The sequence below is a fragment of the Chaetodon auriga genome, chromosome 6, assembly GCF_051107435.1.
Source record: "Chaetodon auriga isolate fChaAug3 chromosome 6, fChaAug3.hap1, whole genome shotgun sequence".
NCBI lineage: Eukaryota > Metazoa > Chordata > Actinopteri > Chaetodontiformes > Chaetodontidae > Chaetodon > Chaetodon auriga.
The window spans coordinates 13,693,233-13,720,108 of record NC_135079.1 but is presented as its reverse complement, the minus strand read 5'-3'; the positions used below and the strand labels follow the sequence as shown (position 1 = coordinate 13,720,108).

The window sequence follows — 26,876 nt, the reverse complement described above, 5'->3', positions numbered from 1 at the left end:
GTCTAATGGTTAAAAAAGCCCCCAGCTTTTAGAGCGGAGTGGAGAACATTTCGTCTTCTCTAAATGCTGCCTACAGGTAAACAGTCCCAGTATATTCAGATATCTTTAGCTTTCTTGTTATACAGTCTGACAAACTGAATTACAGCAGCATTAGCTTGATGTGGAATCGTAGCTAAAATGCAAAGGAGAACTGGCTGAAAGGCAGAAATTAAGAGTGGTCTCTCCCACACATTTCCTTTGGCAGACTCCCTTGATCCTGCTCGTCCTCAACATGTCTTTACACTGTAAATGGTGGGAATGAGAAGTGATGGCACCTGCTGACTGGCTTTGGCGATGTCAGAAACTCACACGTACATGCGTGCACTCACACACACACATGCACACACACACACACACACACACACACACACACACACACACAGTGACAGGTTTTTGCTTATGATGCAATCATCAAGTCAGATAATTTGTGAAATTAGCCAACAGTGAAATGCAAGACGTACAAATTGATCGTTATGCCTCATAGAACATCAAAGTTTTATCCCCTGAAAACCAGAAAAGCCATCATGAAGGCATGATGAATGTTGTTTTTCTTTTTTGAATAAATTTTCAACAGACTCTTTTGAAAAATATATTAAAAAAAAAGGCAGAAGTTAGAGAAAATAAAGCAAAAACGTACATTTGCATGCATGAAATTTGCTAATATCACCCAGCAATTTATGGCATTGTGAATTATTTGAGTCATTCCAGGTGATTAATTAAATAATACTTGAAATTAGGGACAAAATGAATAATGGTAAGAGCAGTTTCATTCCTGACCTTGTTCAATTTTTAATGAGCTCAGTACGACGGAGACTACATTTTATAAATGGAGCTACTGTATAGGCTCATGTGAATGTTACAGATAATTAAAGAGCCTTGTGTTATTATCTGGATCTCTGTACATCTGCTGGAAAAAAAAGAGGGCCAATCAAGCAAAACAAGACAGCAGGGATGCTCAGGCTACTCCACCTTGTAGCTGATAAGCATTCAGCAGTGCGATAAACAGAGAAGAATACTTTCAGAGACCCAAGAGACGGGCAATCTCAAGAGAGATCATCAGCTCATCACAAGGGCCTTTGTATGCTGTCGTTCTCTGCCTCAGGAAGAGCACAGACGCTCCACAAAACCTACTTCAGTGTGTCAAAGTTGTACAGAAGTGGGATATAAACACGGGAAAAAAACATCACTGAACACTTGAGAAGTCATTCCTATCATTAAACCTCTATAACAAACACACGGCAAACTGCATTCTTCTTGATTTGCGAACGAACATTTGGCTGCAGTTGGCCGGGAAGCCTAACTGGACACCTCTCTACTGACCCACATTCACTGGAGTTCTCAAAGCACTGCGTTATCTGCTCCACTTTCCTCAGTGACCTGATACCATGAGGGTTTTCATTTCAAGTGTCATTCCTTCACATTAACAGTTGTGTGCTATTCTATGCTATTTGGAGCTGGCAGGCCTTGGTTACTTTTAATTACAGTGGGTAATGAGAGAAGAGATCCAGACTGTGAGACATTGGAGTATTTTTAGATCTTGATCTTGATTATCTAACACATTGCTGCGGCCTCCTCTGATACGAGTTTGTTGGGAGAGTTTTGTACCATCAATACGACTAAAATCACGGTTGATGGAGAGTTTCAGCACTTTGAAACCATGAATTCAGGCAAGTGACACATTTTTAAGTGATCTACTTTAATAACCCTTCTAGATTTGACTGGTTTTGTAGATTAAACTTAATTCACTACAACAACTGCCTGCACGTTTGTTTAATAAGCCCAATTGGTGGTTATGTTAGGCACTCATACTGCAGAGTAGCGAATATGTAACTTTATATTTCAGAAATGTTAACTCAAAAGTCACTGAAACCGCAGTGAGGCATTTGTTGGCAGTGATTGTCCCATGACTGAATGTGTAGTTTGCAGCGAGTGGAGGACGGGGGATTGGTGAGGGGTGTTGAGGGCTTCTCAGACTGGCTGTTTTAATGAACCTCAGATAATTAAATGTTATTTCAGAGCTCCGTGGTCAGATTACTGTCTCAGAAAATTGTGTGACTCAGTGATCTGTTTGTGCTTTTCTCATTTACAAAATAAACATCTATTTCTTTGCCTGCTATCGTATTGTAGATCAAACTTGACTTATATAGCCTAATAAAGCTCGCTGCATGAGACGCGTGTTTTAGTCTCTTTTTTAATTGGAGAGAAAGAGTGTCTGGGTCTATTTGTGGTCTGGTGCAATGTTGGAAATGCCAGCTGTCGCGCATCAAAGCCTTGCTGGAACAAGCCGTTATTTGGCATGTCCCTGCAACTTGTTGAAATGCATCACTATTACTATGCCATGCAAAATAAGTTTTCCCCCTTAATTTAAAACCTCACATGGCCATCTGATTAAGTTTTGTCAGCAATCTACATGAACAAATCTCGCACTGTGAAGACCTGTGTCACTATAAATCAGACTACAGTGAGGAAACACACATAAACCCGTAAGTACTTTCTGTAAAACTGTTCAATGTCGTAGAAAACTACTTTTTTACCTTCTTTCCAGCCATCTGTGAGAGGCTGAAATCCTCAACACCTTCTAGAGTTATGACTGACAGCTGTGGCTGGTCCACAGAGCCGTCAGCCAAGCCCCATCACATAACGCATGCTCGACATGTCTATGTCCATCTGGGGTCCTACCCTTCAAACCACTGCACCCCTCGCTCTCTGCCGGCAGAGAGACCAAGGGACAAGAGGAGGAAGAGGGTGTGAAGACGGGCCTCTTAGGGCTCGGAGGGAAGCATCCAAAGCCAGCTGGTCTGGCTTTGCGGTAAATCAATGGGCAGAGAGAAACAGAGGCAGCAGACAGAAGACGAAGAGTTGTAGACAGAACGAAAAGAAGAGATAAAGAAAGTGAAGATTTATAGGGGGAAAGGTGGAGATTGGAACAGCAGGTTCTGTGAAGGCGTTTGTGCAACAACAACAAGCAGGTGAGACACAGCTGTCAGGAAAGGTCTTGACTCCTTGCACATGATGGAAATGTGATGCCAATTAACACTATTGTCATTTCAAGATCTCAGGTTTCTTCACGGAATCTAACGCAAGGTTGTATCTTTTGTGTGATTATGTGGAATCGAGAAATGATCTTACTATTTATGTTTTACTGTATATCAACAATTTCCATCAGGATAAATAAAGTTCTGTCTATCCTTATCTGATCTGTAGCCTCGTGTTCAGGTGAACCATAACGAGCCGATGTAACTCACCTTAGCGTTGGTTGCATTTGTGCTAACATCAGTGTTTTTTGTTGCTGGCATCACTTTGGGAAGATGGGGTGGGTGGGTGGGAGTGGGGTGTACGTCGACACAAAGTGCTGCTAAAGGAGATGCTGAGAGCAATTTGGATCCACACTGTTGTCAGTTGGCATCAGCCTGAATTCACTTAGAACCACAACACAGCAGAAACTTTACTGACTGAAAACACTCCAAGAAAACAGCTGGGGACTGTTTCTGTCTGAGTCTTTTTGTCACGACTATTGTTACTGTCTAATGCAGAGGAGAGAGGAGAGGAACACGCATGTGTGAGACGATCAAAAGTGAACAACTGCAGTCAGTAGTTCTGTCAGGTTATACCACTTTTATGTCATGCAATATTGCTAAAGGGCTTTCACTTGTGGACCAAATACTTTCAGAAAATGGAAAGCAAGTTTCATTGGCTTAACGTTACACTCATGTGATTTTTTTAATATTATGACTGATATGTAAATCTGTAGATAACATGAACATGTGAATGAATGCTGAGTTATCAGAAAGAGCGAATACTTTTTGGACATTAAGATGAACCTTGATTCCAAGTAAGTTGGGATGCTGAGCAAAACATAAATAAAAACAGAATGCAGTCATTTGCAGACTGTATTTACTGACAGTGGTTTTCCAAAGTGTTCCTGAGCCCATGTAGTAACATCCTTTATACAATCATGTGTTCACAAAGTGGTGAACCTCGATACATCCTCACTTGTGATCGACTGAGCCTTTCCAGGATGCCCCTCTCATACCCAATCATGATACTATCACCTGTTACCAATGAACCTGTTTATCTGTGCATGGGTGTCTGGGACAGTGAAAGATAAGTCAAAATCTCTCCAGGTTAAAGTCCCATGTTGGATATTGAATCAGTGCTTTAGCAGTACATTCTGTGATAGTTCAATCCTCTGAGGCTTCCAAATGCTTTGTTTTTACCATGAAATGCAATTTTAGCCACAAATAATTATCTTATGGAGTATTCTCTCTCTCTCTCTCTCTCTCTCTCTCTCTCTCTCTCTCTATATATATATATATATATATATATATATATATATATGTGTGTGCAGTATATACATGAACAAATATCCAGTATTTGTTCATGTATGTATAACAAGCAGAAGGGAGTATGAGAGTATAAATGAAGCATCACTGTGCCCATCATAAGAACAATAACAGTTCCCTGTTGGTTTAGTATTTAATTTACATCTCTACTGGTCTGTTAAAACCTGGCAGCTTCGCACAGAGTTTGCAGCATAAAGCAAAAGAGGACTGAGGCTCAAGCAAACTGCAGGAAGAGCCAGCCCCTGTCGCCTCATGCGGCCATAAAGAACGCCCTCATTTAACCTGAACTGGTGCATGGCCAAGACCAAGAGCAGGATAATGCAGACTACATACTGAACATCATGCAATTATTGAAGTTTGTTGTTAGAAACTATGACACAAGAAGTAATTTAACTGATAAATACTGAGGTGGGGTTAGTAATGCAGGAACTGTGTTAAAAGCCATTAAGGACAAGCTGTGACTCCTTTGCCTTGAGGAAACAGCAGGCATGAGGAAGACTAGACATGGCCTTTTCCTTCGGGACTGGGACAAACTGGTGAAAAAGGCAGCACAATACACTTGGGACCAGGCTAGACTAGACTAATACAAATGAGCTACATACAGCAGCAGCCATACTTTGAGAAAATGCATTTCCTTCATTAGTGAGCATGCTGTACAGAGTAATAAAACAGGATGCAATTAGAGGAGGATGTCTAAATAATAATGCATTGTTTTACTTTTCAGCCAGGGTTTAATGCTGCCGTCACATCACTGATTCTGATCGCACGAATACCAGATTGCTTTGACTGCTATTTCTAAAACACAGAAAGAGATGTGAGCATATTCAAACTTAAAGTGAATTAGTGTGGTGACTCTTTGTCGTTGACATTTCCAAGTGACACTTGAAGTAATCAGTAATGTGTCTATGAAGTCCTGTGACAAAGTCATATGATAGAGAAGCAGTCATTCAAAAGCAGCACACCACGCCTTTGACTACCAGAAGCCCAATGTGTGAAACTTGTGCAGCTTGTATAACTTCATGTGATTTCTCTTAAACTCAAGCAGCGGCAGAAACAGAGGATTCAGATCCTTTACTTAAGTACAAGTAGGAAAGTCACAATGTAAAAATAGTTAATTACAAGTAAAAGTCCTGCATTTAGAATTACACTTAAGAAAACATAAGAATTACAAAAAAAAATTACATTAAAAAAAACAAACTTAAGCTATCAAAAGTAAAAGTAGTCATTAAGGAAATCATTAGTGAATATGAACCATTTTGCTGTTGTAACTGGTTTATGTTGTACAATTTCAAAGATTATGGTTTTATATAAATCTTATTGTGCAGTAACTATAGTTTTCATGTTAAAGTACAATATTTCAAAGTGTAAGATGGAGCAGAAAATAGCAGAAAAAGAAAAATAATTAGGTAAACTTTAGACTTAATGTACTTACTTTCCAAAACTAATAATATCAGGTGCGCATGTGTAGTTACCGTGTATTTGCCTGGTCACACGTCCACCCCATTCACATTAAATACCACTGAAACAGGAGATGCTAATTGCGCTGAATTTGCTATCGCACCTGCCTCCAAACGCCAGTGAAAAAAAAAAAAAAAAAGGCCAGGCACCACACCTCCTCTAATCCTGCACATACACGTGACAAGCTCAGACGCCAGTCATAACACGCCCCGCCCCCCCGCTCTGAGTGGCTGGTCAACAGACGCTGCAGATTCTCAGTGGCTGCAGGGAGTGTCCTTCACACTAAATTCCATTGCTGTTGTCTTAGCGATATGACGTCAAATGTGTCTAATGTGATGAGGCTGAGTAGTTTGGGGGGAATATTTGTCCAAAAACAGACTTCAGTAACTCACAGTTGGACTTTTTTGTTCGTTGTTTTTGCCCGTTAGTCCCGCTAAAGTTGCTATAAGTTTAGCTTGTAACTGTCTCATCCTCAGGGCTGTTTGGAGTTATTGTAATGACTATGACAGTCAAACGACAGCAATATGTTAAAAATCTATGTCTGTACACACACACACACACACACACACACACACACACACAATAATATATATGACAGCAGTAATCAATAAAAGTGGGACATGTGTGGAGGAGCCCATTACCACTTATCTGCGCTTTTACATTTGCCGAATAAACACACTTTCACTACTTGTGCTTATGGTTCGATGTGTGTATGTGTGTGTGTGTGATAGAGAGAGAGAGAGAGAGAGAGAGAGAGAGGCAGCTCGTCAGATAAGGGGAGGAGTCTCTCACTGACAAGAGGGAGACTGGCTTTTTCGGAGTTTGTCAGCTCCCCCCAAAATAGCAGTCAGCGTGTAAATGTGAACTGAAATTACGTTTATCCACCGGAGCCACCGATATAGAGTGTCTATACACGGCGACTGACTTGGGAGTAAAGGTGAGTAACGGAAATAGAAACAATGTTGCGGAGCGTGGCGGCGGAGCTGTAGCGACAGAGAGTGAGAGCAGAGAAGCGCAAGAGGGAGACGTAGAGTGGATTTGGGAGACATAACTGTTAGCTTATATCTCTCTATCTCTCCGTCTATCTTCTCCGGGGTACGTGCCGAACAGGGGATACGGGGTGTAAAAGCCGTGTCGTGTCACTTAACATCAGTCATGTCACGCTGTCGGGGAGGTTTTGGGGCCATTAAAACGCCTCAGTGTCTGTTTTAAAGGGTGCAGCCAGGCGCGCGCGCGCTGTTGATACCACTCAATCGCGAGAAACTTTTCCAGGATTCATCGCCGGGAAGAAGCTTCACCGCACGTCCTTCAGCGCGGTCCTTCCGTCAGCTGCGACTCTGTAAACTCCTTCGTAGTCCACCGTGGGATCGAAAGTGTCAAGCGTTAAACTGCACTTTGTAAAACAGGAGCATCGTTGGGGCAAAATAGTAATCAGTGTGTGTACAATAACAACGCCGTTGAGCCGTCGCAACAAGCTACAATTCACACAGCAAATATCCCGGTAATAGAAGTTCAGGGCTGAAATTGACTTTACAGCAAAGTGTATGTTTGCACATGATGCAACTTCTACAAAAAAACATTTCCCAACCCACTTTGAAATCAGTATTTGATGTATTTTGAGTTTTGGACATGGCTTGCCAGGTTTGATAACTGCTTGACGTTAGTGGCATTGAAATGTAGATGGTGCTGGTCAGCTCGTGCACGGTGACATCACTGCACTTGCTTATTGCCATACATGTTGTTACCCGTGTTGTCCCTTCATCTACAGCATACTGTGATCTGTTTAACAGGAGGAAACTTGTGTGACATCAAGCCCGAGCAAATGTTATTTTGCCACTTGAGCGTGACATAGAGCGATTCGGGTCCTTGTGTCTGACAGAATATTTCCTGATTTTCACCCACTCTGTCGTTACTTTATTGAAGAGAGATGATGGGGGTTAAAGCTGAAATCTGCTCAGCTGAAATGGATCAAATTGGGTGAATCAATGTGGCTTGTTTTGGAGTTAATGTTGTCTTGGTAGACTTCTCACTTCATAAGAAGATGCCACTTTTTTTTGGGGGGGGGGGGGGGGGGGGGTTAAAGTTACAGGGTATGGGAGTAAATTTCAGGTCAGCTGTATGGGCCGTTTGGTAACAGAGGGGTGAGGTGAGGGGGGATCTCTGCTGTCCGGTGGTTCTTTGAATCTCCGGGACTCTTGTGACCTTAACCTCTCGCCAGATTGGGCAACGGCCAACAGTAACCTGACCTTCTCAAATGTTTCTGGCGTCTGCACCAAACATGTCTCATTAATATTGTACAAAAGGGGGAGCTTTTTATTCCATCGTAACAGAAAATACTACTACCAAACCTGAAATTGTTCCCAGTCCCCTTCTCTTTCCACTAGTTATACTGGTGTTAATTTAGTTTTTGGAGAAGTTTTAGTTGCAGCTTGTAAACTGTGTTTTGTGTTCTTCGATGGATAAAATCCAGTATATTTTTTTTCAGATCAGCAGATTCTGTGACTGTGAATTGTTTACTTCTGTTTAAGAATGATTACTTTGCCTTCGCTCCAGTAGAAAATATTTCACTTCTTACAGCATATCCCTCAGTTTTCAGGTCGAACCAGTGACAAATTTTATTGTTGAGCTAATTCTTCAGGGGCGCGAGTTGTTGCAGCAGTATTAGAGCATTCTTGTATTTTTCACCGTTATGGCTGTTCTAACGGCATGTACATTACCATACCAGCTGGTTGCCACTGATTTCCAAAGCAAAGCAGTAAAGCACCCTCCAATCTGTAGTCATTAGCTTCTGTGCTGCCCCAGGCCTCGCCAGTAATGGGCCTTGTTGCTCATGATCCACATCACGTGAGCTCTTATGTCTAATGTGTGGATGAGGGATTCTTCCGACGCTGCTGAAATGAATATCATTTTAACAATTCATGTCGCATATTAGTCAACGGAATGAATATGATGTCAGTGGAGGCCCAGATAGAGCCACTGTGAATGTCTTTTTTGTGCATTCGGTGAACTGTTGCTCTAACCTCAGAGACCCCAAAATGTACCACCTTTACAAACAAACTCAGATGTCACTCCAGCCCGTATCTTTTAATCAACGATCTGATGACGGATGGATGCTGTTCCACGGTGACTACCACTGTTTATTAAATGTTTTCGCCCTGTTACATGTAATGTTTGTGTGCCCCTGCATGTCTCTGTAAATGTGCGTGAGTGCGTGTTAGTCTCAGCACGAGTTCTCAGTGGAAAGGGAGGAATGAGAGGTGGTGACGGTGTGAGGAACGGGCAGCTGCAGCATCTTTTGCTGCACTCCTCATCCCACTTCAATCTCAGTGTCTCAGCTTCTCCTTCCAGGAGAAATGTGGAGTGTGTGGGCGAGTCGGATCTGCAATTAATGCTGGTTGTCAGAAAGAGAATGCTGGCGTTTACACGACGCCTCTGAATCACTGAGTGAAAGTCTTTCTCCTCCACTCTTCCTCCTCCCAGGACATTTTTCCAAGGAGGACAAAAAACACCAGAAAGCTGAAAGCCAAGGATGTGCTGAATGAAAAATATGAGATAGAGGCTGAACATTCTTGGTCCAATAAAGAGGATAGTGTTTCTTTGATTGTTTGGTAAGCCAAGATGTTCTTTTGTACTGCAGATTTAGCTCTAACATTACAGCAATTATGGATATTACAATTGTTATATGATTTTTTAATATGTTTTTTTGATGTGATTGTGATTCTGAAGTGGGATCTATACAGGGCTGACTGTTGTGTTAAAGTGAGTTTTGAGTACAGTTGAGAACATTAAAAACTATTTCTTGGTTGTTGAAACCGGCTGTGATAAGGTACTGAAACAAAGGCGCTTTCCCTAAATGCATTGAGGTCATTGGAAACCTTTTTTTCCTCTCATTTCCTTTCTGTCTTTGTGCAGTTCATTTATACTCAGAGTTTTAGCACTTTGGCTTTTTTTTTTTTTTTTTTGGATGGTCGCTCAAAGTGTCGTGATAATGCTCAGGCTCACACTGTAACTATTCAGTGTTGTCTTTGACTAACAAAAGCACCTTAGTAACATGATTCATTGTTTATCGGAGATCTATCATCAATATGGAGATTCCAGCATTTTCCTGTGAGACCTGGAGGTTAGATGCAGAATTTTGAGCCTGGCAGATAATGTTTTAGACCCCAGCTCAGTGTAGACCGTCTGCTGCGGACTGAAGAGAAAAGGCTCGCTCTGCTTTGTTTCTTGAAAACAAACAGCTGGTCGTTGTTGGACACCAAACCACTAATAAGACTTGAACTGTAAATTTCAAGCAGTAAAAATCTGATTTGAATTTGAAGGCATGAGAAATAGTTTTTTTTTTTTTGAGTTTGCCTGATGCTAAATAGGTCGTGGTGGGACCTTCGATTAGCACCGCTGTGTTCGTGGGTTCAGTTGCTGACCCCTTTCTCTCTGTGGTGTTTGCATGTGCTGCTTGTATTCGACAGGAGGTTCGTGTGCTGTGATCATGGGGCACTGGTACGGATGTGAACTGGCACTGCTTGTCAGACAGCATCAACTCGCTAAATACTACTTACTGTTTTACATGGAGTGGTTGAGTCAGAGTTCAAGGAATTTTCATTTAATCATTAAAATACAGTGCGTACATTTAAGTACAGTTTTCGAATACCATCGAGTCAATTCACAGAGCTCATGCTTCAACGTTCTGAATATGTATAATTTATAAATACCACAATGACTGCTATAAAAACACTCAGCTCCGTCAGAAACCCTGCTGAGAATCTCCAGTATTGTTTCAGCTCTCTAATAGCCTCATGTAAGCTCACAGGGTGAATGTATTACTCGCTGAGGCGCTGTTTGTATAGCAAGGCAGCTCGCAGTGACCTTTCAACTGTCCTGCCCTTGACTGAGACCTCTGGTGGTAAGCCACCTCGTTTGGCACACTCAGCACATGTGCTGCTGAGCAGGGCAGAGCAGCTTAAGGCCGCGCCGTCTTTTCCTGTCTCCCGTGCGCTTCCAAACGAGGCCTGACCGGAGGTCTCCTCACCTCTTCAAGCTGGACCACACAGGAGAGGCAGCAGGAAGATCCTCAAGCAGAGCCGCGCTCTAAATCTGCTCTTAATCTGCTTTTCGCCACTATGATCCTAGTCTGTCTCTCACTTCACGTCTATACCATCCGCCGACTGTGACTCTGAATACAAACAAACAAACACATGGCGTTTTATAGCTACTGTAGTATCATAAAATAACACCATAGTTACTTTCTATCTAGTATATATCCAAATATTGTATTTTAGCCTCTATTTCAAAGCACCGTACATCTTTTCCTGTTCTGTGCACCGTGTTAAAGCCACATTCTCTAACGAGCAGAAAGAGTAGCACATGCACACACAATGTGGTTTGGGAGGGCAGGGACTGTGGAAGCATGTGGTGGGGCAAGGGTCATGACTTTGAGAAGTCAAGTCATTTAGCACCTTTCTAAGATGCCTCCTCCACCTTCTTTGGCTTTCTGGAGTGCAAGAAAAACCGCAGTATCACACTGCATCATCTCAAAAGTGAGTAGGCCACACTCAGAGGACACATAACCCAAACGTGTGTGTCTTGTGGTTTGGTTAGTCATTATTTTTTAGCTTGTTTTCCTTTTGTTAGCATGAAGAAGACACTTGCCTGCGAGGAGATGTAATAATAGAGGGTGGCTATGCTGCTACACAGCACTGTGGCGATATTATAAAGTTGAATCATGTATGGAGCAAAACTGATAGTTGAAAAGGAAGTTAAGAAAGACATCTCTTTGCTGAGTCGCATTTTAACTGAATTTTAATGAGACTGGTGAAATGAAAAAAACATAAATCAAAGGAATATATTATAATCTAATTTACTAGATCAAAAGATCCCCCATGATTGCTAATATACCCCACTGTATTGAATTCCTGATGTTCTGCTGTAGATCTTAAAAAGCATCTCTCACTGGAGATTTAACTTCTCTGGCTTTGTATGGAGTCGATTAAGTAGAAGCATCGCACGCAGACAAACAATTGAATTATGTGCAAAGTAAACTTTCCTCAAAGTCTGGCAAGCCGTCTGTGATGAAGGTGTTTATTCTGTGTTTTTACTGTGCGCTGAAATTGACGATTTGAAACATCAGGTACAGCCTTTATTGCCATTTAATCCAGCCTTCCATTATGTTACTAAAGGCAACAAGAAGTAGAGTCCGTGGAGAAGTGTTTATCAATGACTGACATAGTAAATACAGCTGTGAGACCTGATGTCACAGCTCCTGCAGTGAGCACGTTGACTAAAAGTCCAGTAGCTGCTGGAAGGAAGACTTGGATCTCCCGCAGCTGGACTGGCCCCGTGGCCTCCCAAGCTGCAGGAAGGAGGCCTGGTCTGCGATATCGTTGTTTTTCATGTTTGTCTGAGAAGCCCTGTGAAGCAGGACAGCTGGGGAGGATGCGATTCCTCCCATTATTCTTCAGCACACATCAGCCATATGAGCGGGGAAGGGAAGTGACCCAGCCCCCTCTTCTCCCTGGAAGCTGCTCCAGTCCACCGCAGGGCCCTGACTTGTAGTTCAAAGTTGTCTTCCTCTCTGCCGTTGGGGCTGAGCTTTAGCAGCGTGAGCACTGCAACGCCTCATGCACGTTCTTTTTGGCCAGAGGACGAGTTTCTAAACTGCTGTACGTTGGATTGAGATTCAGTGTGTTGCGTTTATTTTTTGTGCGTGCAGATTCAAGATTATAAGAATGTCTTTGGGGGGGGGGTGTAAGCCAGGTCAGACATCATCTGTAGGCTTTTACAGTCACAGATGGCATCCTCAACTCTTTAAGTGTTGTACTCTGGCAGACCATATTTGTGATTTTGCAATTTTGAATGAAAACTTTGTCTTTTAAAATGAAGGGCATTCAGAAAGTGTTGTCATTGCATCTCCAGTCTCTAGATCCCAGCTCTCTATAGTGTGACTGTGATTGTGAGTGAGGTGTTGAGTCTGCCCGCTGTTTGTGCGTCTGCCCGTCTGTCCTCTCCCTTTCTCCCAGTCCACTTTCCATCTGTGTGCTGTGGGCTGCAAATCTAGTTGAAAATGGTGTAGTGTTTCCACCAGTGAGCGGTTGCCAGCCTGTATTCATGTCAGACTGTGTTGTTCTTGATTTTGTTTTCCTCCTCCCCTCAACCTCTGTCGCTGGTCCAACTGCCAGGGGTGTTCAGAACGTATACGGGGGTTGAGGGGGGCATCCATCATCAGCCGCTGGCCCTGGGACTCAGGACCAGAGGCTATCAGCAAACAGTTTGACTGAAAAGATTCCTGGAGAGGCGAGCAGCAGCAGGGCCTGTGGGGGTCTCGCTCTCTCTTTCCCTTTCTCTGTCTGTCTCCCTTTCTCTCTATCACACTGTTTGCACACAATGTTCATGTGACAGCTAGCACACATCATCTGATTTGGGAGAAACTGTTGGCTGTGGCTGCTGAAATACCCCTTAGATTGTTTGCTCAGTGAATGCCGTTCAGTGATGTCAACAGATTTTCAAATGGAGATGGACAAGAGAGGACATCCTACAGGTTGAAGTCAGCGTTGATGAGTGATAAAGAAATTATGGTTTGCCTTGTGCACTTTTTGTGCCATTCGGATGGTCTGCGATTAACAAAAGTAAGCTCCTGTTTCCTGTTAAGACACAGCATTCACAAAGCCGACTGATTGTTCAAATTGAGATCTGTCTCTCATGATGACGGCACAGAAACCCAATAACATAAAACCCCACGACAGACATTCGCAAAACCAGACTGCATATATTTCCTTGCCGCTATGTGTCACGCTGTGTTTTCAGAAATGGGTGAGCAGTTGCTTTATTTGAAATGTTTTACATGAAATGAAATGTGTGAATGACAGGGCCCTGCGAGATCATTAAAAGACTAATTGTGGAACATGAAATTGTAAGAAAAAGACAGGAAAAAAAAAATCAATGCTGCTTTAGCGAGCCCCTTCCACTGTTGTTATGACTCATGGCCATCCTCACTGCTCAGATTGCATAAACCTTTTATGTAATGGAACACTGTGGGAAAGAGGCATCGAGTGGAAGATAAAAATGGGAAGAGAAAATCAAATATTTATTCTGAGCTTTTTAATTTTTTTTTTCCATTAAAGCAAGACATTCTCTGAAGTCAGACAGTAACTATAATCCTAAACAATATGGATCACATGTATGTGTACCAAAAACTGTTGTCTCTCTGCAGCGCTCACTGTTTATTTAGTTAAATCTGCCTGCTGATCATCAAACATCGGGGGAGAATTGAATGTCTGGAATCGCAGTATCTAATCTGGATCCACAGTGTTTCCAGAGATATGTTGAGATCGGGTAAATGCGCTGCTGCTGAGACACATTATGCATGACGTCCCTAATATCCTTACACTGTGGATTCCCCCTGGAGGAAGATCTTGGTTCATCTCTGCTGTTTACCATTTCTGAGTTGAGGTCTGTGCAACATCAAAAGGCTTCCATGGCACTTAACACAGCTCGAAGGGTTCCTGGGGGGGTGGGGGACTGATGCTCCCTATGGTGTTGGCATTATTATTGTTCCCTGGTGTGAAGTCCATCTGATGATAGACAACCATGCAAATGGACACATGCCATCACACCACATCAGACCACAGTCTCACACTGTAATGCTATGCAAATGTAGAAACCTCTAGGACCATGCATGTATTAATTCTAATGTTTTTTTTTTCTGTTTGTGTGTCTGTGTGTAAGTTTTAGAAAGACGGAAAGAGATACAAGATTTTCTTATAAATATTTGCTCCACCAGTTTAGAGCATTTATCTCTCTCCCTCTCTCTCTCTCTCTCACACACACACACAAATACACAAAGTAATGAAATAGTGAAAATGAAAATTAAACTCACTCAGATGTGTGACGGTATCAGCACGAGCAAAGGGTGACACAGGAAGTGTTCATCGGCACAGAGTGCTGAATACCGATGCTGTGCCATGTCAAGACATTGGCTTGTTAAAGTGACACACTGTCATGAGGAATATTGGTGATGGAGGCCTTTTGCTCAGAGACATAGTTTGTTAAACCAACGGTGTTAATAGGAAGTGAGTAGTTAGCCATTAGTCTTGTCACTTGCATTTTACAGCTATGGCATGACATGCTATAGATTGACTGATTAGAAATTATTTGTAAGGGTGAAGAGGTTAACCTAATAGAGAAGTTTCTCAAGTCACAATGAGGCTTCACGCGCTGCTACTATGAGAAATACTGTAGCATTAACAGTGTGCATGTCTAGCAGGACACTGGCGTCAGATTGTACCTCTCATGTATCACCAGTATGTTGGAGTCACAGAGCTAAGCATCCAAGTTTCCAGAAAATAAATACCCCAGCTGTCTTTGAAGAATCCTGGAGGTCTTTTACACTTAAAGTTGTTCTGAAGGTGTTTCCGGAAGACTTTTCAAACTATCTGCCGCACAATAAAACGTTTTCCGCTTTCTCAAAATGAAACTATATCTCTAAATCCACTTGTGAAATACAAGTTAAATGTTAACCAGGTATTTTGTATGAAAACATAGAAAATTGGAAAGAAACATAAATATGTATGTATGCTACCACATTTGAAAAAAAAAAAAAAAACAGGTTAAAAATAGTCTTCGTCGCGGGGTTGATGTAGTATTTTACCTGAATTGTGTAAATAAGCGTTGTTAAACGAGCTTCTGGTTTTTTCAAAGACGGCTGGGTCATTACTTTCTGAAAACTGGGATGCTTAGTTTCTCGGCGGCAACAGTAATACATTAGAGGCACAAACTAGGTCTAGTAGGACACTATAGCAGCTGTACTGTACGTCTATGATATCTCCGTATCTCAGTCGTCAAGCGCATTCATTTTTAATTAGACATAATTCATCACCCTACGCTTACATCAAGGAAGTTATCATCATTTTCTTTGTTCATAAAAGTTTCACTCAAATATGCGTCGAGGGATTTACCTTGAGGAGGAGAGTAGCTTTTCTACATGAAATGGATATAACTGTTAGGAGAGGGTCATCTCTTTATCCTTGAGAAACTGAGAATCCATTCATTGGCTGGGCTCGAAAACCTGACTGACGCAAATGGATCATTGGGAATAGAAGTGTCCCAGCAGTAATTATGTTACAACGCCGCTGCCGCACACTACCACAGAGGTGGGATGGGATGGGCGCGGGGTGCTTCTTTTAGTCTTGTTTCCCTTACATCTTTCCACATAGTTAACACAGTCATACTGTCTTCTCTCTCCCACTCTCTCTGTCTGACTCTCCCCCCTTCCCCACCTCTCTCTCTCTCTTGTTTTCTTTCTGTCTCTTCTTCATATGCACACCTGCTATCAAACCCAAACACACACAAAGTGCAGTGGAAAGTTTCTGACTAACATCCATCCTGCTCTGCCGAGCTGCTATGTCTCGTCCCTGTGTCGAATGACTCTTGAAGTAAGGAAAAAGTTGCTTGCTGATCATGTCACCTATTTGTCACTGTTGTCTTCCTGGCCTCCAGATGCCCACTGCCTGTACCTTGAAGCTAAAACAAAAACGTCTGTCTCATTTTTTTCCCTGCTATCCAGGGCTCTGTGGCACTAAGTCAGTTAAAAAAGAGACATGAAATTAATGTAATGTCAATGGCGTTTTCTCATGAAACCCCAAGGCACTTAGTCAAAGTCACCTTGCATAGTCCTCTCATCCCCTGACAGTACTGTGAGAGTGAGATGGAGGATGCCTGTCTGGTAATACTGTCAGCATATGATGTCCTTTGGTTATTGGTTGTTATATCCACTCATCGTCATTCAGATTTTGCAGATGAGATACATGTCCGGTATTTATCTGAAGAGCGACATCGTTTCCGTTCAGTCGGCTGTATAACGTGTCCTACAATGAAACATTTCTCAGCGAGAGCAGGTTCATCCTGTGGGGTTTTCCTTCCTTTTGATGTCATTTTGGAGGTGATAAGTAGCTTTCCGTCTCCTGGTCCCTGTCTTACGGCACCATCCCCCAGCCCAAGCAAGGTGCTAGCAGCACGGAGGATTGTTTGAACTTGCATTGATCCAATGTGGGATTACAGCTGGGTCATTGGAGAGTTGGACTGAGCTACCAGTCATCAGGGCAGATTAACCACTTGCTGTCTGCTTGGCTGCCATTTCAGTTCAGGCTCTCACTGCTGGCTTTGTGGCTGTCCCTACTGTGCAGGTCACTGTCTCCTATTGAACAATGCATTTTTATGTCTCAATTGAGTCAGGATCAGATTTGATATGTAGAGGAAAACATGTTGCTTCATGAAATGAGACAAGAAAGATGCTTGGCAACTCTTCTTGTATGGTCTTAATCCTGGGTGCAATTTGTGAAACATTTACTTAATTTAAAAATCCCAATATTTTGCAGGCCTTTTTCTTGTAGGTATGCAGTATGTATTTGATTTTCTTTCAACACCGTCAAGGTGTTCGTTCCAAAATCATTTAGCCCTCTCCTTGAAATGTTATTTAACTCATTCTCGGTATGAGAAATGTCACCCCAAGCAATGCTTTTACAGAGGAAGGGGAAGTGCTGCAGAACGTCCATGGTTTGCAGACTGCCCCACCTCTTGCTACATTTCTCAAAGCCTCCTTTTTCACTTTTTTGTTCGCATGCCCTTGCGATAGCTCTTATTAATTATATCTCATTAGTTGCCTTGGAAACTGAGGTGAGGGAATGTATAACATGAGTTCAAAGAAAGAGAGAAGAAGGAAAGAAAGAAAGAAAGAAAGAAAGAAAGAAAGAAAGAAAGAAAGAAAGAAATCATGAGAAAAAGCAAGCAAGAAAGAGAGAAAGAAAGAAGGGGGGGAGGGCTGAAAAGAGGGGATGGAGGAAGGGGTTGTTGAGGGATCAGCCGTGTGTCAGATTAGCATCAGGAGACATTAACACTAGTGATGCTGCTGGGGCCACAATCCTGCCTTTCACTGCTGGAGAGGGAGATAAGCGCACTCTCACAAAAGGGAAGAGGGAGAGAGTGTGAGAGGGCTGGCTTGCCTCCACTCCCCCCAGGCCAACAGCCCCATTTACAGGTACAGCACCTCCAGATGAAAGCAAGAACAAAGAGGTGGATGTTCATTTCCTACCGCGCTGGTGTCAAGGCTCTATTGAAACAAATCGGTAAAACTGTGGATTTAGGCGCTTCGCTTTATGTCTTCAGTCTGCCAGAAGCTAATCATATCTGAGCCACCGTGTTGACACTTTGAGTTCGATACACTTTGGGTACGTCGTCATGGATTATTTCACTGAATTCCCATATCAATGCACATCAGATTACATGCATGAGGGTTTTTTTCCCGATACTGTTGCTGAAACGGTTCTTATAAAATGGGACCGGTGTCTAGAAACGGTGCCTGAAATGGTACTTTAAACAGAAAAAAAAAAAAGAAAAAAAGAAAGAAGAACCATTTAACAACCTTAAAGGCTTTTTTATTGTGAAGGCAAATTAGAACTTGAAATTGAACAATAACTGTTAACACTTTACAGTATACAATAGTATTAAGTATATAGATATGAATAAACACAAACAACTAATTTACATAACATATTTACATAATAAATATAACCTAACCCAGTCATTTGAAACAGTTTCAGTACTAAACAGCCAAATACTCCAACCTCAAACTTCCACGATTATTTTACAGAAATATTATATTTGTTGTCTCTAGCAAAAAAAAAAACTCTCCTGAATAATTACATGCAAACTCATGAAATGTCAAGAAGCCAAAAATACCTATTTTCTTTCTTTGATAGAAAAATACGACTGTACGTCTTCTGGCAACTAAGACTAATGTAGCTCACCAAAACTGTCGTCGTTAGTCCTTCCAGTCTGTCATCACCAAAAAAACCCTTCATTTAGTGGGTTAGATGTGAAAACATTTCTGGCTGTATGCTGTTGTCCCTGCTGCATCTGGCCTTGCTGGCCTCTTTGGGGGCAGACCATTAAATAAAATGTTAAAAATTGCCATCAAAAAAACCCAACTCAGTCAGTCGCTGATAGGCCAATATATTCATCCAGTCGCTCAGCCTTATTTGTTAGTGCTTTACCTTTATTGCATTGTTTTTTAACATTTTTTGCATGCATCGACGTTTGAATCCTTTCAAGTGAAATACGGCCACACTTTAGAATGTTTAGTCTCTGGCATTTTAACCGTTTTCCAGATAGCTACTAGCTAGTTAGGCTACGTGCTGCTCGATCAATGTAGAAAGAGTGCTGCCATCAGAGTGCAGTGTTCACTAGCGATGTAAGGTGTAGCTTCTGTTGCCTGTAACGTCCACTTCTGAGCACTGAAGTGCAACTATTTCGTCAGACATTTAAGTGGCACTGAAACGAGGCACCAAAACTGCATTGTGAGTAGGTCTGTTAGATCCCGTACAAATAGGAACTGGAGCCACTTTGGTGTCGGGTTTTGGTACCCAACCCTGGTCCTCTCAGAAATGTAGTTCTGTCATAATCATGTTATTTCAATGTATATTAACTTGTGTTGTGAGAGCTGTGATTCAGTCTTATGCAACTGGTGGAGTGTTTGAATAACAAGGAAAGGTCTCTGCCTACTAATTGTAAAGTGAGTGGCTGACAGCAGCGTGTGCACGTCGTCCAGCCCGTGTAATGATCCTTCCAGTAAACATAATAAGCACACAGAGTGAAGCCACAAGAGATGAGCTTCTGTTGTTGTTTAGTCTCAGACTTACAGTCAGGACAGTAATAAGGGGAAGGATCAGAGGGGAAGGGTGTCCCAGAGGTGGTCCCTCCCTTTCTTCCTCCTCTCTGTCTCTCTCCGGCTCTGTCTGACTCCCCCGCAGAGGGCATGTAGAAGGGTCCTCAATAACAGGAAGTGGAGGGGCAGGAAGTTGAGTCTTGTCTGCCCACGGCCTGTGGTAGGATACCGAGGCTAACGCTGCCTTGCACAGGAAGCACAACTGTCACGGCTATGCTCAAGACTTTGGCTGCTGTCCATCACCTTCAAAGAATTGGAGGCACATAGTGGGTGCTTCTGAGCAAGTCAGACAGGGTGAATTTTCAGAAAACCTTTCATATATTAGATTTTATTTGGACATTTGAGACCAGAAAAGATTAGAGTAGATCTGGTTTGATTGTTTTACAAACGTACAGAATAACACTGGGCTCGATTTTGTTCGTTAGGTAATCCTGCAACATAAGTCTGCTATGTAATTCGGTTAGCTTTTTATATAGGACGACAGTTGAGGGAGTAATGCTTCAACTTTGTGTGGAGTGAACACAGGCTTACAAGCGGAGAGGGAGGCGGCCGTGCTGGATCCAGTAATTACACTGGGAATTGAGCATGTTTTATTGATTGTGAAAGAGCCAGGCCTGTCACCAAGCCTCCCGGTGTCTCCGCGGTCCTCACTGGCCCTCCTGTCACTTGACCAGTCTCACACCTCGTCACAGAGGATCAAAGCGGCTCTGGTCAGAAACCACTGTAATGCTTAGTTGCTTTCAGAGACGCTGCATATACCTCAACTGCATGTCTGCACAGAAGGTACAGTAAGGCACAGACTCGTTCTGTTAGACATGTCATATTGACTTTATGTCAAGCTGATGTGGTCGTTCCTATGGCGACATATTCTCTGCACATTGATTTATGTGTTACAAATGTTTGGTAAGCAACTTTCAGAGGTGCTGGACTGGTTTATATCAAAGCGGGCCAGGTGTATCATATGAAGGTCTTTTTAAAGAGTGTATGATGAGATGCTGCTGTACAATGTGCTGCTGTGTACGATGCACCGAATTTCTCAGTGTAGAAGTGTTTAAGTGGAGACGTTTATACTGTGCACCAGCAAGGTTTAGGAATCTGCAACATTATAATGTAGTCAGCCGCTGTAACAGTCACAGTTTGTGCTGTAGGATTACTGGAGTTGAGAACAGGTACAGACAGAGATGTTCAGTTCTGATGCTGCACTCGCTGTCCTCTGTGTGTCCACACGGAAGAGGCTTCCCTAAGTATAATTACACGGTGCGCCGTCTGTTTTCCCAGACTAAAACCGACCTGTTAGACAAAGTAGCTCATCAAACAGTTTTTTTTGTTTTTTTTTAAACTCCAGTGAGGGTTCACTGTTAATAAGCTGTAACATCAGTCCTTGTTCTTGTTAAACATGTGTTGTATCTGCAAAGATGTAAAATAACCTCCTGACAGAAAGGCCAAAAAAATGGAACTCTGCCATTGAAAAACATCAGTCTATCGTGCAGCCCATGCAGGAAAAGTCAGTGGTGGCTTGAAGCATGTTAGCTTACTGGTGTAAATGAATGGAATGGAACAGAAAACTGTTTTAATGTGTGACCTTTGGCCGATACTCAAGCTTAATGACAGAATTCAATATGTAGAACTTATTGAGGTGGGACTTTTACTGTAGGCTTCCTGTAGGCATCAAGTATCGACCACGTGGTTGTACATGCTTATTGAGGTAGATTCATAGCCTGGCGTTGTCCTGCTCCTGCTTCCAGGCCCAGTTTGCCCCTTTTCCTTTCCTCTTTTTATGTTTATCTATTCGTCTCTGGTTCTCTCACACACACACACACACACACACACACACACACACACACACACACACACACACACACAAAGAGCACATGATTTAGGCCATAAACAGATACTCTGTGTTGTTCTTCTAACACTCAACAGAAGTCGGTGTCAGGCACAAACATGTACTGTGCTACAGTACAGACATTGTTCTCTGTAATCTGACCATCTTCTGACATGTCTATCTGGGTAGTCGTGGCAGCTGAAAATTTCCCACTTAGTTCAGGAAATTGAAGTTGTGTTATTTGATCTACAGCGAAGTATGTTGAGATATGATCAACTGCAGCATTAGATTAGAGTGATCATTCAAATCATGAAAATTAAGTTGTTTTGAAGATGTTTAGCTATGGAGCTAAGCTAACTTTTGATGAATGTGGACACTAAGTTTGGAGCGCGGCACACCTGCAGTCTGAAGGCCCTCTCAGCTTGTCATTTCGTATCTGTGTAAGAGAAATGTCATGACACAGTCTATTATGCCTCTAGACTTGAACTGTCCTGTTGTGACAGCTCGTCTGTATAAAGAGAGGAAAAGATGTGCGCATGCGTGTCTGTGTGAGAGTGTCTCGACTCCCTCTGATGTACAGTTTCACTGGACTGATGAGCAAGACCGCAGCATCTCTGAGGAGCAGATTGGCATTTTAGATGGGACACATTGCATGCACTCGCGTTACGTGGAGGAACATGTTCACATGTGCTGTCAAAGAACATAATCTGTTGTGGTCAATTCATGCAGAGGATTACAGATAAATCCACCCGGGGCTGGACTATATAACTTAAAAACATATCACGAAAAAATGTTTAATTTTAGTCAATATCCATAATTATGGATAATTTTGTGGTAATGTATATGTCAGAACAAACACAACCCTTGATGCTATGGCTTTGGGTATATGAATGTCCAGAGATCAGAGATGAGCGTTTGGCTGCCAGGATAAAGGTAAGGTGTAGGGGCCTACTTCTTGCCTCAGCGCTGATCCGATACCCATCACTCTTCCGGCTTGCTCTCCAGGATTGCTGCTCCATTGACAGTTCAATTATAGACATTCAACATGTGGACAGTAACTTAAAAGAAAAAAGACTTTGTTGTGCCAGTTCGTTAAAAGATTGGCTGTTGACATGTGAAGCATGCTGCATTATCAAGGGATATGATACGCTGTTTATGAGCATTAAAAACATCAGAAACACGATTATCTCCTTACCACAATGCAGATAAAATACACCACACCGCTTTCTTTTTTTGGTAAAAAGCATTGAACTTATATGTGACACTAAACCTCTGTTTTGACTTTGTGTCATGAAATCTGACGTGAGCTACCCACTAACCAAAATGAAAGAGAGAAAGAATCAAAAGCCCTGGAAAAATCACAATTATATTAACATTTTAAACACACAGTGAATTTACCAGCATACCTCCCATTCAATGAATTCATTGAAAGTTTCAGTATAATAAAAACACAATGAACGGTTATGAAATTAGCTCATTTAAAAAAAAAAAAGCACAATGATTGCTTTCATGATGGCTCAGGTTTGTCTTTGGGAGAGCTCACCCCCCCGACTTCTAATTTCAACACTACTCTGTCAGTGTGTGTGTGTGTGTGTGTGTGTGTGTGTGTGTGTGAAATGGTGAATGAACAAGAACATCATCATTCTCCCTGGCCTGTTGTGATGTGGTTTGGGGAAATTCTTTGTGGGGGTTCAGGCGGTTACTTTCCTGGCTCAGACGGCTATGCGTGGGTAGTTAGCGAGGTGATCTCAGTCAAGTTTGCCTACAGTGGAGCCCCGATTCAGACAGCCAGACACCATAATGCCAGTCCATCTGTAACCCATAATGACTGTGTGCCACTGGAACTGGTCATTTTCGTTTTCACTGCCAATTCGGCCCCTGGCTTCCTTGCCTCACAACTGCTGACTGCATCTAATGGCCTGAGTTGTTAACCTTTCTACATTTGTACTCATAGGGGAAATAGAGTTGTTTAGACATTTTCTATTTGCTGGGTGTAAGTGATGGATGTGCCTCCAGGGAGGGGGCTATATCTCTTCTTGCAGAGAAGCAGAGACAGGACAGAGTTAGATGCTCCCTGGGGAACAGTGCAGTCTTAACCACTGGCCAGGTTACAATCTCATGCGGGACTATACCCCCACCCTCCTTAGCCCCCGTGGCTTCTCCTCCAGCCCAGGAGATTTCAACTGTTGTCAACCCCAGACTGGGTGCTCACTTAATCATCTTAAGAGCAAATCTGGCATCAGGGTGGGTCAGCTTAGCAAGAGTAAGGAAATGTCGCTGCTCTGTTTCTGCAGGTAGGGGAAGGTAGACTAACTTCTATCAAGGTGAATGTAGCTTCGTAAAACTATCATAATAGAGACAGTAATTACAACAACATTTTGGGAAATATACTCATTCACTTTGAAAGTTAGAGGAAAAGACTTATACCAGTCTGTTTCTTGTCTGAAACCAGTTGCGAGGCAACCAGTGGAGATTATGGGAAGGTACTCCACCTGGCCCAGAAATAATCTGCCACCTAACGCCCTGCAAAACAGCGAATTAACGTTTTTAGACTTTACTTTTGGTACAGATTAAACAAACAGGATACAGCATGTAAGTTACTGAGCTTCAGAGGTGCTGGTGGGTGTATTTGTTACTGTTGGTTAGAGCCAGGCTACCTGTTTCCCTGTGTTTCTGTTCAGAAACTAAAAACTAACCGGTTGCTGGCTGTAGCCTTGTATTTAACTGACAGAGTAGTGTGAGTCTTGTCATATAACACTGGAGGAAGCAAATAAACATATATCCCCAAAATGACTAGTAATTTAAATTATTAGCATCAGCCTTTAGAATGATTGAATTACTCATTATTACTGGTTCCAACCAGTTGCAGTGTATTTTGGTCATGAGTTTGCAGAATGTGTTTGCAGCTCGTATTGCCATGTCCGCCCTGTCTCATCATGTACAATTCAATACAACGAGTCAGTGAGTCTTGTATAGCTGCTGCCCTGGAAGTGTGAAGCCATCTCGCACTGACTTCAGCTGCAGCTCAAGTGAGGCAGCAGAGGAGATAAGGTTTACACCATGTGGGTCTCATACTTTCTGAATGTGCTTGAGAACAGAAAACAGAGGCCTCCGGTGCTTTGAAGTACCTGAGGAGACACTGTTGAGTGCCAAGTTAACTTTCTGCCCCCCCCCCCCCCCCCGTTTTTCTGTTTTTCTCTGTTTGTCCTTTCGCAGATTGTGGTGTGAGCTGTCGAAGAGCGTACTGCGAAAAGAAGAAGAAAGAGCATCTACAAGAAGAGAGATTGTTGCACGATGTGCTAAGAGAGCGCGGGAAGAAATTGTGTTGTTTTTCTGATATTGTTGAGGTGTCAGAGAGACCGGAAAGGACGCAGCCATGGGGCGGAAGAAGATACAGATAACCAGGATCATGGATGAGAGGAACAGGCAGGTGAGTGTCAGAATTTTGTAATTATCTATCTGTCTGTCTGTGTCTGAAACACTTTTTCGAGTTTCAAAATCCTGTTTATTTTACAGTTTATTCTTATCATATTACCTTGTTTCTTATCTTATTTTACAAGTTGCTTCTGTTTCCTTCTTTTGTGTCTGAGAAAACGGTCTCCTCTGTACCTGTCTGAAGGTTACAGTCTTCTTCTTTTTTCCTTCCTGCCTTGGACCAGAGTTCAGCAGCTGTCATGGTGTGCATGGATCTAAACAGACATACCTCCCTCCCCAAAGTCCCAGCCAGCTGAACAGGGACCATGACATTTCTTTGTCAGTGCGGTCGTATTTACAGACATGATTCCCCTGCCACCCTGCAATTTCAGCCAGAGAAGTTGATGAGGCAGCAGGAGCGCTGGGCTGTAGCGGGGGCCTCATGGCGTGGGAGTGAGCTGAGGGTAGCGAAGAACACAGCGGGCCGCCTGTGGCCTCCCCACACTGTAGGGCTTGTCCCCTGGCCTGGCAGTATGGCTGGGCCCCTTCGCTGTAGCCCTATGTGTTTGCAGCTGTTTGGTAGTAATTAGGAGCAGCCACTGCACCACAGCACCCTCTCATTTGCAGGGTGGGTCAGCAGGACACACAGCACCCTTCTCTGCCTCGGCTACACTGGTCCCAGCTAGCCGCAGAGAGGGAGAGAGCTGGAATTCAGTCTGTCTGCTCATGTTAAATATAAACTCCTAAACAGCAAAACACTGTACAAAACAGCCTGGGTCTGTTTGAAACAAGAATAACAGCCTTGGATATCTATAGCAGGAAGGCTGGGTCCATTTCTTTTTTAGCTATGCTTCCTTTGCTTTAAGTTGAGCAAGCGTGAGCACAGTTTTTGACAAATTATACCAATTAAGGACGATGCCAAGGTTTCCCATAGCAGAATAGAATGCATCTTGTTAACACCTCCTCAAAATATCATTTGCATGCCTTCACAGGTGGGACAACATTTTGCTGTGCACACAGAAATATAATGGAAGTACAGTAGTGCTTCCTCTCCTGAGGGTATTAAAATGGTATGGTTCTAGCCAATCGGTACTCTGACTGTGTCTCTGTCTGCTACTGTGAGGCTAGCAGTTCAGCCAAGTGCAAAACAAAAATCCACACTGCGGGCCAATTATCGGTATAACACCTGGCTCTGGGTGGGATCCAAACAGGAGGGCAGGAGAGGAATCACCTCTGGCTCATTGCTGCTATCTACACTGTATGCAGTGACCTGTGACATCTAGGGAAAAAAGAGAGAAAATTACATGAAAACAGGTTGTCAACTGTTCGCTAGGTGAGCACGTTAACCCTTCAGATGATCCATTCTTTACAGTGCATATGCGAAGGGGGTTAGGGGAGGGCAATTGTTTTGTTCTTTCACAAAAAAGCGGAGCTGCAGAGAGAGACGTTGCTTTTTATTAATGTGTCTCCCAGAGTTGACTGTTTGCATCAGATTTGAAATGTCTCACTGTATAATTTGTGAGAAAGTTTATCAGCAGAATGCAGACACTTCAGCTCGCATTTAGTTGGTTTTAGCTGGCTCAGCAGAGAATCTGCTCTGACAATAGACCGCCATGCTAAAATAAAGCTTTGGTATAAAGTGATGTATGCGCGTGTATCTTTCTCTCCTTTTTTTTTTTTTTTCTTCCTGAGCCATGAAGCGCACAGTGCCATCTCCCTGGGGCGTGCTCCTAACCAGGGGAATAGCCATTAGCATACGGTCCCCATTGTCAGGAGACAATTTGAATCTTTATCTTTGCCGCTCTGCTGCTAGCTATCCATACTCATAGCATTAAAATGAAACAAGTCCTTAAGTGGGCTAATTAGATAGTATTGCTGTACGGGATGTTGTGTGGGGACAACGGGAGCTCCCTTGCATTATCACTGCGAGTGCTTTAGGAGGGCTGTTAACCTTTCAGGATTTATAATACAGAGTGTGGCAAAGGCTGAAAAGGTCTGTAATTGCACAATCTATCAGGAATTGTGAGTGCAGAGTTGAGACAGGCAGTGAACTTTGCTGATATTTTTTTTTTTATACATTTTGCTT

At 42.7% G+C, this 26,876-nt stretch overlaps 1 protein-coding gene across 8 annotated transcripts in view; it reads left to right on the top strand.

Annotated features, from left to right (window-relative positions):
* The first annotated feature begins 6,609 nt into the window (after nucleotides 1-6,609).
* mef2aa (myocyte enhancer factor 2aa) overlaps nucleotides 6,610-26,876 on the top strand; it is a 57,643-nt gene continuing 37,376 nt past the window's right edge. For all 8 annotated transcript variants that reach the window (XM_076732268.1, XM_076732266.1, XM_076732264.1 and 5 more), the window contains exons 1-2: nucleotides 6,610-6,777; nucleotides 24,593-24,806. In XM_076732268.1, the coding sequence (XP_076588383.1) occupies nucleotides 24,753-24,806 (54 nt within the window). In that variant the 5' untranslated portion in view covers nucleotides 6,610-6,777; nucleotides 24,593-24,752. The remainder of the gene's footprint in view (nucleotides 6,778-24,592; nucleotides 24,807-26,876) is intronic.